At 32.9% G+C, this 20,030-nt stretch overlaps 1 protein-coding gene across 1 annotated transcript in view; it reads right to left on the minus strand.

Moving 5' to 3' along the window:
• The window catches only part of LOC101893535 (protein artichoke), a 69,180-nt gene that overhangs the window by 6,141 nt on the left and 43,009 nt on the right, over nt 1-20,030 (minus strand). The window contains exon 2 of the mRNA XM_020037005.2: nt 19-328. Within this exon, the coding sequence (XP_019892564.1) occupies nt 19-197 (179 nt within the window). The 5' untranslated portion in view covers nt 198-328. The remainder of the gene's footprint in view (nt 1-18; nt 329-20,030) is intronic.

The raw sequence follows: 20,030 nt of genomic DNA on the forward strand, positions 1-20,030 counted from the left end.
ATTTGGGCCTGGCCTTACCATATTTGAATCTCCTTGCCCCTTAGCGAACAGCGACATGGCAAAATAGCTTCAGATGGCGGGCAACCTTCGGCCCTTGTACTTACAATTAAATAACACAAAATCCAACAATACAACAAACAGTTATACCAATCTGGCCATGGACCATTTGTCCGACGATTGCAAAGTTTTTTCTTCATTGTTAACGTCACTTCAGGGCGTTGATGTAGGTCATCTAATGTTTGGAAAATGATGCTGAAATTTTGCCACTTAAGTCATTTTGCATTTCTTCAGCAATGGCTTTCATGCCGATGCCAAACATTTTCATAAACTGTAAAGAAAGCAAAGGAACTTTTTTGTTAATCCAAAAACCAAAAAGAGATGTATTTAAGAAATAAAAAAAATGGAAACAAATATGGCGTCTTAAGTTTTTTTTGTGAATGGATGGATTTCAACGGAAAAGCATGTCATTGAACATAGCTTCAAAAAAAAAAAAAACAAACAATCTTGGTCTTGGAATGCTTCATAAATTTGCTCGCGACGATGACGCTGATGATGATGATGTTATAACACTTGTTGTTCGCTTCTTGTGTGCCAAGGAAGCCTTTATTGTCAGTTTTGCCAAACGATGAAAATGGAAAATGTAATGATGAAATCTTGTGGCCCACATTGTGTGCTTGTAGTGGTAATGATGCCTGGCATTTGTGTTTGTATTTTTTGGCATGGCTCAGCTCAGCCAAGCGCATGCACAACATTACAACACTTGTTTACACTTCAACAATGCTAAACAAAGCAACTCGGTTTTTGTTTTGAAAGCTTGTGTTTGTGGCTTTTAAAGAGGGTGAAACTGTGGTTAGGTTTGGGTGAAAACCGAAGAATTCCTCTTAATGAATTTGAAATCCGCGAAGCTATGTTAAAGTAGATGGTGCTCAGAGGCCATCTACCGGAGAATAGAAAAGATGGTATTATCCAAAGTAAATGGGCTTAGAGGTAGATGGGGTGAAATGTCTTTTACTGTAGAATAGTTGATAGATGGGGATATTTAAGCATAGTAGAAGAATACAGGTAGGAACATTGATATGTCAAAAATTTTCAAATGTTTTTTTTTCAAAAATAAGTAGATTTCTAAATGTTTTCCAATACGACGTTAATCGGAGTTTGTTATGACATTAATTTTTTAACAATTTTTACAAATTTAAATTATTTCTCATTCAAAATTTTCAATTCCAAAATTGGTTTGACAGTTCCATGATAGAATTAAGAAGGTAAAGTCATGTTTTCCTATACGACGCCAAACGGTGTTTGTTATTACATGCATTTTTCAACTATTTTTACAAATTTCAATTATTTCTCATTCAAAATTCTTCAATTTCAAAATTGGTTTGACAGTTCCATGGTAGAATTAAGAAGCTAAAGTCATGCAATCATATGTTTACAATTTTTTCAAAATTATTCATTCATATGTCATTGTCAAATTTATATTTATAATTCCATTGTATACACAGAAATCAGAGATGGGAATCTGTTTTTTATTCAGAGAAAGGTGATAAGGCAAATTACAGAAAATGCAGAGATGGATGGACTTAACCTTCTTAATTTTACCATGGACAGTTGTGAAGTACATGACTTTAGTAGATATGTACTTTTTCCATCACAGTGAGCCCTATTTTCATCGCAAAAATATAATTCAATCAAAAGTGTTGTTTGCTTGTTGTGTGAAAATTCATAATAAAGTATTATACCTTTTTAAGAAGGCATAAAATATTACCACAATGAAAACAAATAAAATAAAAGAAACATATGCAAGTGTGTGATAGCAAGATAGAGTCATATGTAAAGTGACAATTTTGACATACACACGAAAATATACATGTGTAAAAAGTGACTGCACATATGTAAAACCCTTATCGTCTGATAGCAGCTAAATGTAGATTAGACCGGCTCAGAGGCCATCTAATATGGAGTTAATGGGCTCAGAGGCCATCTAGCATAAAAATGACCTAATACGCCCTGCACACCGTCACTTAAATTACGTATTTTACGAAGATTTATTTGACGTTTAATCAAAATAATTGACAATCTTAATGCCGCATTTTACGGAAATAGGTTCACTTCAAATAAAAGTACGTTTAGATGTACGAAACCCGCTCGCTCTCAAATGTCAATTCCATAGCTTATACGTCAAATTTGAAAGTCGAATTCATTTGACATATACGTAATGGAATTGACATATAATATCCATACGATTTAGTAAGTGTAAACGTACTTTTAGTGAGGCATTTGATATCATTCACAATATGTGTTAAAGAAAAAATATGCTACTTGGCCACACACCAAATCCTTGTAAATATTTGCAGAGAAAATTAAATTTTACTTGTAACAAATCAATACTAAGACCAACTGATTTCAAAACGCATACCAATGGAAAAAAACCTTTGAAAAGGTAAATAAACATTTTTCAGTAGGTTTTCCGTTGTCACTTAAACCCCGTAAACACAGGGGGGGGGGGGGGGGGGGGGGGGCGAACTGTTACTTCCATTGAGTATACGTCAAATGAAATCAACTGGATTTGAGGGCCGATTTCGTTTAACGTAAAGTACGTTTAGACTTACTTACTTAATAGAGTGGATTTCAACTGTCACTTTCATAGCGTATATATCAAATGAAACCAACTGGATTTTAGAGTCGATTTCATTTGACGTTTATGCAATGGAATTGATCTACTCGATTTAGGAAGTCTAAATGTACCTGTATACGCAATGGAGTTAAAGGTCGATGTGCAAAGTACTTTTACATGATCTGCCTAATGGACCTTAAGGTGCAAGTACATAAAAAGCTTGAAGTCATGGCTAGGCATGTTAATGTTAAATTATAATGGAAAACGACGGCAGGATTTTATCCCTGTAATCTCTTTATCAAATGTCACAAAATATGCCTAGCCATGACTCCAAGCTTCTTACATGGTAGAAGAATATAGGTAGACGCATCGACACAGCTGGGACAATGAACTGTTAAACCAATTTTGGAATTGAAAATGTTGAATGAAAAATTATTTAAATTTGTAAAAATTGTTGAAAATCACGAATGAAAATAGCCTCCGAATGACGTCGTATAAGAAAATATACAAAAATCTACTTATATTAGAAAGAACATTTATAATTTTTTTGAAATATCAATGTTCCCAAGCGTTGACGCATCTAACTGTATTCTTCTACCATGGCTTCTTATGTACTTACACCTTTAGTTTTAGGTGAGGATTAGACTTAAGTACCAAATGTCAATTCCATAGCGTATAAGTCAAATAATATCCACTGAATTTATAAATACGTTTTACGTGACGTATACGCTATTAAAATTGACATTTAAAATCGAGTGGGTTTAGTAGTCTAAACGTTCTGTTTAGGTTTTTTCTTCTGTACGATCTATTTTTCTTGTTTCATACCACTGTGGCCCCAAAACGCAACATTGTACTTTATAAATACTGTAAATTTCCTAATTTTGTTTTTTCTTTTTGTATCGTTTTTTATTGCTGTTGTTGTTGCTGAATTTTGCAATCGATGATGATTTTCTTGGTGTTGGTATTCATATAAATATGATTATTTGTTGTTGCTTCTTTTTTTGTTTGTGATTACATCTGATGTGCGCATGTGTACCGCACACAAACACCCACCCCAAACATACACAGTTAATACAACACCCTCCAAGAGGTTTTCGTATATGAAACAACACCGAGCAACCACAGCAACGCGCCACAATCATCCATCAGCCATCATCATCATCATTGCCTTCACCAACAACTGCAAACGAAGACAACGTTCAAGTTCCGTTCTTTGTGCCGAATATGAGTCAGATAACGATTTTGAAATTTTGTTGCAAGATTGCATCAAACGAACCTTGAAATGATTGTCATGTTATACGTCCGCCTCCCCGTCGCCATTGGCGTCAAAAGTACAACAGTACAATTCGAAATTTCTATTTAAATGATGGCAACAATGTTTTAAAAGAAGCTGTACTGAAAAGTGAGGTTATATTGATGCGGGGAAATATTTGGGTCTTAAATATTAATATACCAGAAAGGAAAACTCCTTATGATCATTTAGGTGAATAAAAATGTAAACAGTTCTTTGACATTTAATATGGCTAGTAAATTTACCATGGTATAATAAAAATAATAATAGATACCAGCTTTTCAAAATGAATCGAAGTGTCAATATTTGTTTACAAAGCTCTCATAAATGCTGAGCATACATAACAAATCCATTGGATTCCAACTGTCATTTCATTAGAGGATATGTCAAATAAAATCCACTATATTCGAGAGTCGTATACACAATGGAATTGACAGTTGAAATCCACTCTATTTAGTAAGTGTAAACGTACATCACATATATACACACAATTTATGTAATAAATGTTTGAAACCATTTCTTGTTCACTTTCGATTTTATGCCATATTCTGTATGTATTAAGCAAGATATGTATTTCCAAGCTATATAATCTGTTTGAAATATAGATGTCGCTGTTCAAATAAAGATTACATTATTTTCTCATTTATGGTTATATTGAGTATAGGGCAATTCTGCGGAAAGGGTTTCATTTTAGAGCATAGCTGTTAAGGGAAGAAATATTCTAAACTAAATTCTACTATGAGTCTCCAAACAACATAAAACTGTATTTTCAACAGAAATCATAAAAAAGTCGGATTAAATTCGGCTAAATGCAAGATTTTAAGTTAATTGCTTTATTGGTGATTATAGCAATAGAAAAATAACACACTGCAACTGAAGCATAGATGGCGTTCTGTATAATTCTATAGAGACCAGTTCTCATGCTCTCCAATGCACAATTTCATGTTTCAGTCTCAATAATATGTTTGACATGTAGATGCCGCTGCATATATATTAAGATAAGTGCATTTTCTCATTTAGGGTTAATTTGAATTTGGGTCAAATATTTGTAGAGAACTTCATTTTAGGGTGTAGGTGCAAAAGGGAAAAATACTCCTAGCTAAATTCTGCTATGAGTCGTCGACCAATATAAATCGCTATTGTTAATAGCAATCCTAAAAATTGAGAAGAATTTAAGCAATTTAATAAAATATATATTTTTGGGAATTTGTTTAGTCTTTCCGTATTTTAGCCTTCAGTTCCATAGGGGTTAATTCTAGGGGAATAGTGTCAAAAGAAAAAATACTCCTAACTAAATTCTACTATAAGTCGTCAACCAACACAAATCGCTATTGCTAATAGAAATCCTAAAAAAATTGAGTAGAATTTGAGGAAATTAAAAAATATATATTTTTTTAGTCTTTCTTCATGTTAGCGATTAGTTCCATGGACATTAATATTAGGGTAATGATGTCAAAGGAAAAAAATGTTCTACACCGAATTTCATTATGAGGTTCCATATAAAAGATATCTATAGCTGGAATATTTGTAATGAAAATGTACGTTCCAATATTGGTAGGATATCAAAATAGTCGCCTTTTTCAAATACCACTAAAAATTTTGTAAACAGCTTTTTTCCCCTCCACCATTGTATGGAGAATATATTAGCTTTGTCATTCCATTTTTAATTCCTCGAAATATTTATGTTAGCGTTGTTGTTGACAATTAATATGGTTTTAAAATGTCCCATAGTATTTTCCATTAGACAAAGTGTCAAACATTTGTTTACTTATGTTTCCTATTGAATTTTCAATCACAATAATGCATTTTGACAGCTCTTGATCAGCTGTAATAATTATATTACCTATTTATTTAATTTCACTTTAGAACCACTTCTAAATATACATAGGGTATCAAAATAGTCGACTTATTCAAATGCTACACATTTATCCTACATTCAATTAAGAATCACCTTCTTCTTGATGACATTATGTTATTAAATTAATTCATCTCTTCTTTATACTCTCTGTCTCTCTCCTCTCTCTCTCTCTCTTTTGATGGATAATAACGTTATTTTCTTAATAAAAAGGGCTGTTATACGCTTCATAAAACGACAATTCTTTATTTCAATCGCATGGTTGACAATCTTCAAGTCGTTTCCACTTTTTATCACAGCTTTTGGGGTAAATTGGAGCGAGTTAATCTTTATTTTGTTTTGCTTTATAATGCTAATTTGAAGTCATTTTGGGTTGTTTGGAGTTTTAGAAAGTTATTTTGGTGTGTTTTTTTGTTTTTCTTTTTGTGAGGGAGGGAAATTTTACTTTTGATAAACAAACCAGGTATATCCAGGTTAGGAAGAATATAGGTAGATGCATCAACGTTTGGGAACACTGATATGTCAAAATTTTTAAAATGTTTTATGAAAAATAAGTGAATTTTTAAATGTTTTATTTTTTATACGACGCAAATCAGAGGTTGTTATAATATGAATTTTTCAACAATTTTTAAAAATTTAAATAATTTTTCATTCAACATTTTCAATTCCAAAATTGGTTTGACAGTTCATTGTCCCAGCAGCTGTGTAGATGCGACTACCTGTATTCTTCTACCATGTCATAAAACGATGGCAGAGAAGCATTATAATTTAAGGCACCATCAGACGATATGTTTCTTAGACAGGTAGTGTCAAATTTTCCCTATGTGCGTGCTAACACACCTCGTGTGATACATAGACAACATTTCCGTAGTGAAAATTTTGAGTAAAGTATATGCGGTCGTATCGTGTCCTATTTTCATCGGAAAAAATTTAAAAAAAAATCCTGAAAGATATTTTTTAGAGATTTGACTGTTTCATAATTTGATAATTAAGTCGACTTCAAACCAACCAGAACTAATTTGACAGATATTTTATTTCCTGTATGTCACGATTTTTTTAAGTTTGTGACACGAGACATAGTTATTTAGGGGCCGATCGGATATTAAAAATATTTTTGCGTATCCGGTACTACTACTAACCCGGCAACATTCCTCACAGCCAAACCTTCTTTTTTAAGAAACCTTCAATATTCGTTGAGCTTAAGAACGCATATTTTTAAGGATTGTAGCCCAAAATGTTCACAACAACAACGTTTAATCCTTGTATAAAATTGTCGAATATGGAGATTTATTTTTATACTCTCCACCATAGTATGGAAGGTATAATAAGTTTGTCACTCCGTCTGTGGAAATCACTCTAGTTTCCGAACGAAATGAGGTGGGTTGATAACATTTTACTCAAATGTATATTATGTGTGCAGGATTTTTGGTATTGAAAATGGGCCATATAGGTCCACGTATTGTTATAACCTCCATATAATGGTACCTCCCGAAATTCGGTATTTTGATGATTTTAGCGACATTATTCACCGGAATTGTTTCAAATTTAGTATTTGAAGTTCGTAATGGATACTACATGCTATGACAGAAAAATGTCCGTGCAGGTCCACGTCTTCGTATAGCTCCCATTTAAAGGTACCTCCCGATATTCGGTATTTTAATGATTTTAGGGACATTATTCACCGTAATTATTTCAAATTTAGTATTTGAAGTTCGTAATGGATACTACAGGCTATGACAGAAAAATGTCCGTGCAGGTCCACGTCTTCGTATAGCTCCCATTTAAAGGTACCTCCCGATATTCGGTATTTTAATGATTTTAGGGACATTATTCACCGTAATTATTTCAAATTAAGTATTTGAAGTTCGTAATGGATACTACAGCCTATGACAGAAAATTGTTCGTGCAGGTCCACGTCTTCGTATAGCCCCCATATAAAGGTACCTCCCGATATTCGGTATTTTGATGATTTTAGCGACATCATTCACCGGAATTGTTCCAAATTTGGTATTTGAAGTTCGTAATGGGTACTACAGGTTATGCCTAAAAAATTCGTATGCAGGTCCACGACTTCGTATAGACCCCATGTAACAGCCCCTCCCGATATTCGGTATTTTTATGCTTTTAGTGACATTGTTCACCGGAATCGTTTCATATTTAGTATTTGAAGTTCGTAATGGATACTACAGGCTATGACAGAAAAATGTCCGTGCAGGTCCACGTCTTCGTATAGCTCCCATTTAAAGGTACCTCCCGATATTCGGTATTTTGATGATTTTAGCGACATCATTCACCGGAATTGTTCCAAATTTGGTATTTGAAGTTCGTAATGGGTACTACAGGTTATGCCAAAAAATTTCCTGCACAGGTCCACGTTTTCGTATAGCCCCCATATAAAAGGACCTCCCTTTATTGGGTATTTTGATGATTTTAGGGACATTTTTCACCGGAGTTGTTTCAAATTTGGTATTTGAAGTTCGTAATCAATACCACAGCCTACGACAGAAAATTGTCAGTGCAGGTCCACGTTTTCGTATAGCCCCCATATAACGGTACCTCCCGATATTCGGTATTTTGATGATTTTAGCGACTTTATTCACCGGAGTTGTTTCAAATTTGGTATTTGAAGTTCGTAATGGATATCACAACCTATGACAGAAAATTATCTGTGCAAGTCCTCGTCTTCGTATAGCCCGCATATAATGGTACCTCCCGATATTCGGTATTTTAATAATTTTAGGGACATTTTTCACCGGAGTTGTTTCAAATTTGGTATTTGAAGTTCGTAATCAATACCACAGCCTACGACAGAAAATTGTCCGTGCAGGTCCTCGTCTTCTAATAAATTTCAATTTATTTTTTCATTTTCTTAACTTGGGCGCCATTTTGGATTGCTTCAATATATCACCAAAAGTACACATTTTTATAACTTACTTTTATACCTTATAAATCTATTATCCTTTTTCAATTTAGGTTTTGCTTTAGATATATAAGTGTTGATATATGTGGATTATCCTTTTTGAGCTGCAGATTTTTTGATGGTTTTTGTAAGAATTTATTTTTTTATAAATATTTTTTCTCTTGTTTATTTTTTTTATATCAAATTTTTTATATTTTTTCTATTTTAAGAATTTTTTAATGTTATTTTAATTTTAGTAAAAAAAATCACATCATCTTCCTTTAGGCTTTTAACAACATATCTTTCACATTTTCTGTTTTATTTTAAATAAAAGTATTTATTTTTTATTACAACACAAAGAAATTCCATTGCATGTACATTGAGTTATTGCGGATCTACTAAAAAAATTATGGGCTAATGGGCCATTTGATAAATATTGCATAAATTTTATGGTTATGGTAAAGCACATTCACTTTCATTCATTAAATCGTTTCAGATTATAATTCACAAAAATAACACAGACAACTTTAATTCCACTCTATAAATGAATAGTTTTTCTTTATCCTCCATATAAGTTTATAATCCTTTTGATTCTGGTAATCCTTTTCCTTTGAACTGGTATCCGTTATAGGCAACTGCACCGTATGATATCCGCGAAAAGACTGTATGAAATTTTGGAAAACTTTGTAGCAATATTACTCAAGAAAATTGTTAAGGAAAACTCCAGTCTCCCCCCCCCCCCCCCCAACACCTTCGCCATGCGTGTGTGCAACTCCAACTCAAAGGTATTTGAGATCGCTACCATATAGCGAAACTATTTTCAAGATACGCTTCGCTAATTTCAACTCAAAACTGTGCTGTGGAAGTGTTGTAGCACGAGCCAAGCAGTAAAACACCTATCGTTCACGTCTTATTAAATATGTTCTCTGCCTAGTTTGTTGTGGGTTTTCTTCCAGTCTCTTTGTCTTTTGAAACCCACCACAAAAATTTTTAATCCTACCATGATGCATTTTCCACCATGATTTCCTATTCTTTGTAAAGTTTTCTTTGGCTCTTCCGTTTTTTGGGGAGGGGGTTTGCTTTGTCTGGCATGTGCCATCCAAGAAAAGCGAGTTAAAAAAAAACTCTTGAAGTGTGACGACGACCCAGAAGCCATGAAGTCGTTAGTTTCAATCTTCTTTTTTTCTACTCATTAGATTTAAGGTATTGAAATCCACTCCCCCATCATTTAATTTTTGTTTTGGCCCAAACCAGCATTAAAGAAAAGAAAATGCAAGTCTTTTTTGTTTCGCCTTCAATTTATTTTATTCCGGAAAGGTCTAACATTAACCTTTTGTAGAGTGTTGTGTAGGCAGTCATATTGTCTTGCCTTGCCAATTTTTTGTTGCTGTTGTATTCAAATGTCAATTAAGACCCATCTTGTTAATTATGTATAATTATTTTATGAAGTAATGTACTTTGTCACTTAGGCGCATGAAATTTAATTTTTTTTAATTTCAGTGTAAATTGTAAAGTTTTAAGGTTAGGTTTAATGGCCTGAAATTTGATAGAAGAGTAATATTTATTACAAGGAGAATTGTAGATATTAGTTGTAATTTTATTCAGCCAGGGGTTATTTAAAACCCCTTGTAACCTTCATTTTACAGACTTAAAGCATGTTCACATATCATAAATCAAGTGGGTTTCAACTGTCAATTCTATTGGGTTTACGTGTTTGAAGTATACGAATTGACATTTGTAATCAGCTGGATTTATTACATGTAAACATGCTTTTTATTTGTAAAAAAATGTACAAATACTAGGAACTCCATTTATCACAGCTAATAATCAGAAGACCTGTCAAAATATATATTACAAAAAATAAACAAAGAGAAAAAAGTGGTGAGACTTTTAAAGGAGAAAAGTGTGAAATTCGCTCTCAGAAAACTATAACTTACAGAGTATAAAGCGGTTTCGACGTTGTCCACAATATAATCAAATCCGTTCCAACGTACAAACCGTCTAACCACTTTCTTCGCCATATGCTTCTTGACCAATGGCAATTCGTTAAAAACGGTTAGATTTGTCTAATTTAAATGATACTGAAGAGTGCATAAATTGTGTAGAAGTTTAATGGTAAAAAAAAAAACAGAATATGGACGGAAGAGCAAAACATGGGAGTAAATTATATCAACTTTAACTGGCAGAGTATAAAGCGATTTAAACGTTGTCCACAATATAATCAAATGCGTTCCAATGTTAAACGCTTTAGACGACCTGGTCACTTTTTTCGCCATATGCTTCTTGAGCAATGTCAATTAGTTAAAAATGGATATTTTTCCTAATGGAATTGATGCTGAGGAATGCATAATTTGTGTTAAATAGTAAAAACCCAAAGAAAAATATGGACGGATGAGCAAAACGTGGGAGTAGACCAACAAAAAAAAAAAACATTTTTTGGCCAGTTATGTTAAGTTGCTATCAGACGATAAGTGTTTTTCATATCTAGTGTCCAGTTTTCCATATGTAGAACTTGCACAGATCGTGTGGTACATGTACGAAATGGGGTTTCCATATGTGCTCTCACTTTTATTATACATGTCTATTTCCATGTATATGTCAATTATATACAGGGTAAGTTAAAAAAACTGCAACAAAGTCAAACGCCACTTGTTTTAATTTTTTTTTTAATTTAATTGAATGAAACCAAAAAATGTCGGAAATAGCATCAAATTTTAGTATAAGTTTAGATTTGTTCGAATTGATCACCTTTGGCACGAATTATGGCCTTCAAACGGCCAATGAAACCGTCACACACTGCCCGAGTGTTGCTTTGCGGTCCATTCCCAGCGAAGCGCTTGCTTGAGGTGATCGACATTTTGGTATGTTTTTTTGTCAACCTTGCTTTCTAAAATACTCCAGGCACAATAGTCCAACGGTTTGGTATCCGGAGATTTTGGTGGCCATTGTGCGCTGAAAATGAAGCGAGGAACCTCATTTTGTAAAAATTCTGAGTGCGATGATGCTGTTCTGTTGAGTCCTGTCCACGGCCAAAATGTTTGCATGCCCAAGGCTTAAATACACCCTCCAGAATATTTTCGGGATAATATTTGGTATTTATTCAGATGCCACGGTCGATTAATACGAGCGGAGAGGGACCATCGGTTGTTATGGCGGCCTATAACATCACCATGACCGGTGCTTGAGTTCTGGTGGCCAACCGAAGGTTCACATTTTCAGCTGACCTCTATGGCAAGTAAACACGATCATTTTGTTTGTTTACAAACTGTTGGATGTTTTCTCATCGAAGATCGGAGAAAACCAAATTCGGCAGTTCACCACTTTCGGCCAAGCGAAGCAACTCTTTAGCTCTTTTGAGTCTATTTTCTTTCTGTTGCGTTGTAAGTTCTTGCACTTTTTGGAATTTCAATGGCTTTACCCCGAGCTCATTTTTAAATATTTGCAGAATGGAATATTGCGATTGACGCCGGGCTACGCTACCAGTATCACGGTAACGAGCGATGTTACGAGACACAAACGATTTATTCACATTTAAATGCTGGAGTGCTTTAACGATAGTCAATTGTGGTTTTCCAGCCAAATCTAAAGAAATCAAACTATCACGCTTGAATTCCATCACGAATAATTTTTTTTTCTGGAAAATTCGCACCAAAATGCTTTTGCATGCTTGTAAACAATATAATAAACTGTCACTGGAATAATTTTAACAGCTGTCGGACGAGTGGCTTAGTAATTACAGCAATCTGAAGTTGGTTGCCGTATTTTCAACTCACACTGTATGTAAATAACATTTCGTCTGATAGAGCCTTAAAACAATAAACTCAAGTGATTGTATACGTGTCGTACAGGCCTTAAGTTAGGTCCGCTCTAAGGCTGCTATGAAACTTGTCATATGTAGAAGTTGCACACATCGTCCATGTACGACATTTCAGTTATGAATTTGACGAGTAAAGTGCATGTGTACTTTTTCGATCACTGCGAGCCCTATTTTTATCAGAAACATATAATTTTATCAAAAGTGTTGTTTCTTTGTTGTGTGGAAATAAATAAAATTACAATTTTTGTAAAAAGTCATCCATAAAGTGTTATAGTTATTAGAAAATACAATATAATCACAATGTTAAAGAAAAAACATATGCACGTTTGAGGAGCAATAAGTATGAGTCATATGTAAAATAGCAATTTTGATATATACACAGAAATATACATGGATAATAAAAGTGATAGCACATATGTAAAACCCTTAACGTCTGATAGCAGCTTAAATGTGTTATCAGACGGTTTTAATAGGTGTATTGTCATGTATATGTCAACATGTTATTTTACATAATTTTTGCTATCACACACTTGCATATGTTTTTTTATTTCCTTTGATTACGTCGTGATTATATTGTATTTTATAAAAATTTTTATATTTTATGAATAAAGCGTTGCCGCAAATTTTATATATATATTTGATAAAATTATATTTTCCGATGAAAAATAGGGCTCGCAGTGATCGTAAAAGTACCTATGTACTTTACTCATGTATTTCGCAACTAAAATGTTGTCCACGTATCACACGATATGTGTAACTTTTACACATGGAAAATTTGACACTACAGATGTACGCCACATTTCGTCTGATAGAGTTTTAAAACAAAAAAAATATAGGTGACGAATAGGCCCTAAACTTGGAAGGTCAGTTCTAAATCTGACTAAATGTGAACTGCATTAATTGTCCTGAAAAATTTTTCACACTTCCCAATCAAATATTCCATTTAAATATTCAAATTTTATTTCGAGAATTTATTTATTAATATTTTTTGCTAGAAACAGCTCTCTTCAAACCCCCATTTCATAATTACCAAGAAAATGTTCACTTTTACTTTCTTAATACCCCAAAAATAAAATAAATAAAATTTCTATGTCTATTTGGCAAGTTGTTGTGTTGAATATTATATTCCAACGCAGCCGTATCAGCTGCCAGCTGCCGTACTACATAGGAAAATAAAGGTAAACGTATTTATTACATAAAGCCCAGTGAAAAAGAAAGAAATGAACAGAAAAACAAAAATCCAAGCAGAAAATTGCATGCGTCAAGTACTAAGAGACTTCGTCATAGCAAAACAAAACGTCAAGACGCGTCATTTAATGCGCTTGAGTGATTCGAAACGTGTACAAAACAGTTGTGTCTGAGACGGGGGCGCGGATGTGGGAGAGGTAGCAACAACAGCAAAGGAAAATGTTGGGCCATGGTGAAAATTGCGGCGCACAAATTCGATATCAAAAAGTCTGCCAGTCAGACAGTTATTCCTGTTGTTTCTTTTTTTTTTTTTCTTGATTTCCAAATTTAATTGAAAATTTAAAATTTACAAAAAAAAAACTGAAATTTAATGGGGAGAAAAGTACCAGACATTTCAATATTGGTTTACAAAAAAAAGTTCATTCTTTGAGTCGCAATGGAAATGTACCGAATTATGTAAAGCAAAAGAATACTTGATGACGCTTGCATACAAATCAGAACAAAAAACACATGGCGAAAGCACATCCCATAACAGACATATCATAGTGCGAACATTGTGTAATATCATGTCATTGCCATCGATTGGATTAATTCAAAAGTAAGTGCCTATTCACACATGCAAAGTTGGCCACAATGAAAGGTGAGTTTATGGGAAAGAAGGGACCTAAAGATATAAGAAATACTTCATATATTCTTAATACAAATGATAAAAAAAATAAAAATTTAATTAGAAAACTGACACTTAATATAGAACAATAATGTGTCAAATGTTAATGGGAAAAAAGAGTGCTAAAGAAGTTAATAAATACTTTATATTTTCCTGGTTAATGAAGCTCATCACACACAAATGATAGAAAAACGAGTATAGAATTAGAAAAGTAACACTTGAAAAACAACAACAATAATGTGTCAAACGTTCATTCGACTATCTCATTTCGGCCATCTGGCCTCCTTAATTGTCAGAAATATTTCTTTTGATGCTGTATGTGCGCAACATTTGTTATTTGTTTGTATGCGGCATTTGCCGCATGACATAAAATTTTTTGTTGAGAAAAAACAAGCAGCTCATTGAATTTATTTTCATCATTTGGTCGTCAACAACAAAGATCACGCGATACACATGAGCAGCCGTATTGGCAAATGAACAAATATTCTTGCTTATAGTGCGGATATCTTCTTATGTTGGACATCTCATATATGAGAATATTTCCTTATAACCCAGCAAACATAAAATCGGGTTTTGGTGTTGTATAGGGTATATTTAAATTACAAGTTTTTAAAATATAAAGGGAAATCAAAGAACCCTAATACTATCGACTGAATTCAATTCATGAACAAACAATACGCTAAAAAATCTAAAGCTGCTATCAGACGTTTATATATGTATGTTTATTATCCATGTTTATTTCCGTGTGTATGTCAAAATTATAATTTTACATATGACTTACAATTCTTACTATCACACACTTACATATATTTTTTATTTCCTTTGGTTTCATTGTAATTATATTTTATATTCTAAAAAATTATAATAATTTATGGATAACTTTATACCGCAAATTTAAATATATTTTCAGACAACAAACAAACACCACTTTTGATTAATTTATATTTTTCCGATGAAAATAGGGCTCGCAGTGATCGAAAAAGTACATATGTACCTTACTCATGTATTTCACGACTGAAATGTGGTCCATGTATCACATGATGTGTACAAATTTCACATAAGGAAAATTTGACACTACATATGTAAAACCCTTATAGTCTGATAACAGCTTAAATATGTAAATATAAAATACACATTTTTAAAAAAAAACTTGCTAAAGGTACGTTTACACTTACTAAATCGATTTCAAAAGTCTATTATATTGCCTATAAGTCAAATGAAACGATACCAAAAAGCAATGGATTTAATTTGACATCTACGCAATGGGAATTAACTGTTGAAATCCACTGGACTCCTTACGTATGTAGGGCATTTTTGTTGGCTTTTCATTTGCAGCATGTTCACATATTGGAAATCCAGGGGATTTCAGTTGTCAATATATTATGGTATATACATCAAATTAAATCCACTTTATGTAAGATTTGACGTATTTATAATGGAATTGACAGTTGAAATCTGTAAAAAATAAAATTTCCGTTAAAATACATACAATTTCCAAAAAAAATCGTATTTCTAGAAAACACATATTTATACTATTTGGTTAATTAGATGAATTTCGAAATGTAAATTATAAGGTATGCACGATAACACACGATAGAATGTTTTCCGATAACTTAAAAGTCGAGTAAATGACAGCGGGTAAAGGGAGCAATTTTGACAGTTAAGTTAATGGAAGTTTGCAATACCATAATGTGAAATATTTACTCATTGTACGAAGATTCCTCTTTCATTTGACGTATAATCAAAGGAAAGTGACAATATGAGAAACGTATATTATAAAAACATATTCGGTGTAAATAAGGATTTAAACTCTAAAGGCTAAAACAGATCAAAGCTTAAATTGTGACTTCGACACACGGTAGAAGAATACAGGTAGTCGACAAATTGTAATCGACGCAGCTGCTGGGACAATAAACCGTCAGACTAATTTTGGAATTGAAAAATTTGAATGGAAAATTATTGCAGTTTGAGAAAATTGTTGAAGAACATAATCGAAGCAGCTGCTGGGACAATAAACCGTCAGACCAATTTTGGAATTGAAAAATTTGAATGAAAAATTATTACAGTTTCAGAAAATTGTTGAAAAACATATATCACAACAACCTACGATTTGTTTCGTATAAGACGCATAAAAAATCTACTTATTTTTGTCAAAACATTTTTAAAATTTTGACATATCAATGTTCCTAAGCGTTGATGCATCTACCATGCTTCGACGTGAAAATACAATACTGTTCCCACTTGTAACTGACAACAGTGTTGTATTTTCACGTTTCGTAGGGGCCAAAAATGGCAACAATGATTATTTTAATGCCAAAGACACGATTTAAGCTTGGATTGGTTTTAGCCTTAACCATGGTAGAAAAATACAGGTAGGCGCATCGACACAGCTGCTGGGACAAAGAACTGTCAAACCAATTTTGGAATTGAAATTGTTGAATAAAAAATTAAACAAATTTGTCAAAATTGTTACAGAATGCATTTCATAGCAATCTCCGAATGGCGTCGTATAGGAAAACGTATACAAATCTACTTATTTTTGAAGAAACATATACAAATTTTTGACATATCAAAGTTCTCAATCTTTGATGCATCTACCTGTATTCTTCTACCATGGCCTTAACCATGGCAGAAGAATACAGGTAGATGCATCACCGCTTGGGAGCATTGATATGTCAAAAAAATTTAAATGTTTATTCAAATATAGGTAGATTTTTATATGTTTTCTTATACTTCGTCATTCGGAGGCTATTATAATTTGCGTTTTTCAACAATTTTTACAAATTTAAATAATTTTTCATTCAACATTTTCAATTCCAAAATTAGTTTGACAGTTCATTGTCCCAGCAGCTGCGTCGACGCGTCTACCTATATTCTTCTACCATGGCCTTAACGTAGCCCTATAGCTTGTTTACATGCAAACTTTAATCGATCAATCACAATTAAATTTAAATTATGTTTGCCCATTTCAAATATATTGTGATTGGTCAATTATCACAGTCAACCCGAATAAACATTTGTATGTAAGAGAAAGTTTAAAACAGGTTTTCCAAAAATTCCGTCCATTTATAAACACTTACTGATTTCCTCTCCTAGTTCTCGGGATTTTAAATGTTTAAGATATTCTATACATAATATAAACATATATAAAGTTTACAATTTTAGTATAAAAAATATTTCCCTCCAATGTGGAATTCAATTTTGGGGAAAATAATCTAACATTTCATTCGTGTTTTGTGGATTTCTTCAGTTCAGAGTTGCATTTTTGCTATTTTCACCGAAGTTAAATTACCTATCTGACTGTGCCATTGAAATTAAAATTTTTTGACACAATAAGACTCCACTTCAGAGTTGCATTTTTGATATTTTCATTGAAGTTAAAATACCTTTCTGGCCATGGAAATTATTAAAAAATCTCTTTATTTGCGAGGGTAAGACTTTAGAATGTTTGCAGTTCATCAACTTTTATTTGTACCATATATTAATGTGGAATTTTTTAAATGTCTCCCTGACATATTGCAAAGAACCCCTATGTAATTATTTCAATTTTCATTTCACAAATGTAATCAAGATTAAGGACACGGTCTACATACTATAGATTTATATGGGGGTCTAATAGCATAATAATAATCATTTGCACATAGTAATATAACACATAGTATAGTTTATTATTAGAAGTTTATTGTTAAATTGATTTTATTTTTTTTTTTTTTTTTTTTGATTAAGCTGATCGTTCACATAACAAATAACAAACTTACATACGTCAATAACTTGATACAATGCCAAGAATTTCTAAAAATGAAAAAAAATTGTTTGTTTATTTTCAAGAAAAATTATTATTGGAAAAATATTTTTCTCAGTTTCGAATTGATTGACAGTGTAAAAATGATAACAATTTGTGAGAGATTACGAGATTGCGGAAAACACGTGTGATTAAAAACGGAATAATCACGCTACACTTTCATTTGCACATCTAGTAACTAACTAGATTTTTCTATTAAGGCAACATGAAGAAAAAACAATAATCTTGTACAACTTGGGGGGTATAAGTTGAACAACCTTGTACACCGAGAAATATGTGCAAATTTTTCCAATAAAATAGGTCGAGAAAACTCGCCTTCCTCTTGATGTCATATTTTGGAAACGATGAATGAATTTACAATATCACTTGTCCGCATCTCTTCTACAATTTCCGGCCATTGGTTTTTGGCATTTCTCTCTGCATCTTTTGGCACAACAATTATTATGAGCTTCCCCCAAAAATTCTCCGAAAAATGTTTTTTTTTTTTCAATTTGAACTGTGTAAACGGTCATTGTTAATGGTCTCAATTGAATTAACCTTGAGAATGAAAGTGAAATTTCATTGAGAGTTTTCTTCTTTGTTTTGTGCTTATATACATACATATATATATTTTTGGGCGACTGGTATTTGTGAGCAAATGCGAGTACGTTAAATGCATAAATTAATATGTAATTGGTTTATATTAATTTTTTCGGTATATTTTCATTATTTGGCAAGGGGGGACAGACAGGCGAATGCTCTTTTGTCTCATGGCAGTTTAGCCGGCGGCAATTGATCATATGGTGTGCTCTCCATGTCAGACAATCATCTTTTTTTTGAGAGAGAGAGAAAAGGAGGGAGAGTCTCTTTCTCAGACATGGAAACTGTAGGAGACATAATACTTGCTCCCATTTTCTCCGACACGTGTCAACATTTTTAATTGCGTAAAGACCCACTGGCTGCCAACAAAAGTTCATAGGCCATAAGATAAATTTATTATTACATTGTCATGGTGATGCATTCTTACAAATATTATTTATTATTAGATCGTTGACGTTTGCTTGAACCATCAACTAAATGTAGATTTTATTTATACACATATTTTAAATATATACATATAAAGAACCCGAAAAAGAAGGCACAGACATTCACTCCCACCAAATATGGTGGACGTGCCCCTCAACATGATTTCGAAGCAACAGTGGAGCCTTCATAAATGAAAATACATATTCAAACAATAATAAAAGCATGACACAAGTAAGGTTTTCGAGCCAGCTGACTATCAAAATTAATGTCAAAATGTATTATTGTGATTGAAATCGCAGATAGATATATAAACAAATTGCCGACAAAATGTCAACATATTTTGACTTTTAATTGAAATTTTAAATTTGTAAGGACACCTTGTTATAGCACCAGGACTTTTAAGTACTATATTCGGTAAAAGCAAGTTTACATAAATACAAGTAAAAAACATTAAGTTCGGCCGGACCAAACTTTTAATACCCTCCACCTTAGGGTAAAGGAAACATTAGAACCCATTGTGTCGCACAAATACCAATTTTTAGACATATTCATGGGAAAATGTCGCAAAATCGGGAGGTACCACTATATTCGACTATACAAAAACGTGAATACAATATTTCGGCAACGGAGCTAGAATCCATTAGAACACAAAAATACCAATTTTTAGACAAATCCGCGAAGAAATGTGGCAAAAGTCATCAAAATACCGAATGTCTGGAGGTACCGTTATATGGGAGCTATACCAAAACGTGTGCCTATACATACAATGTTCCCCCACCGCAGCCAGAACTCATTATGACCAACAAATACCGCATATCGGGAGGTACCATTATATGGGGGCTATACCAAATCGTGGACCTATACATGCAATATTTTGCCACCGAAGCTAGAA

The sequence above is a fragment of the Musca domestica genome, unplaced genomic scaffold (assembly GCF_030504385.1).
Source record: "Musca domestica strain aabys unplaced genomic scaffold, Musca_domestica.polishedcontigs.V.1.1 27, whole genome shotgun sequence".
Classification (NCBI taxonomy): domain Eukaryota; kingdom Metazoa; phylum Arthropoda; class Insecta; order Diptera; family Muscidae; genus Musca; species Musca domestica.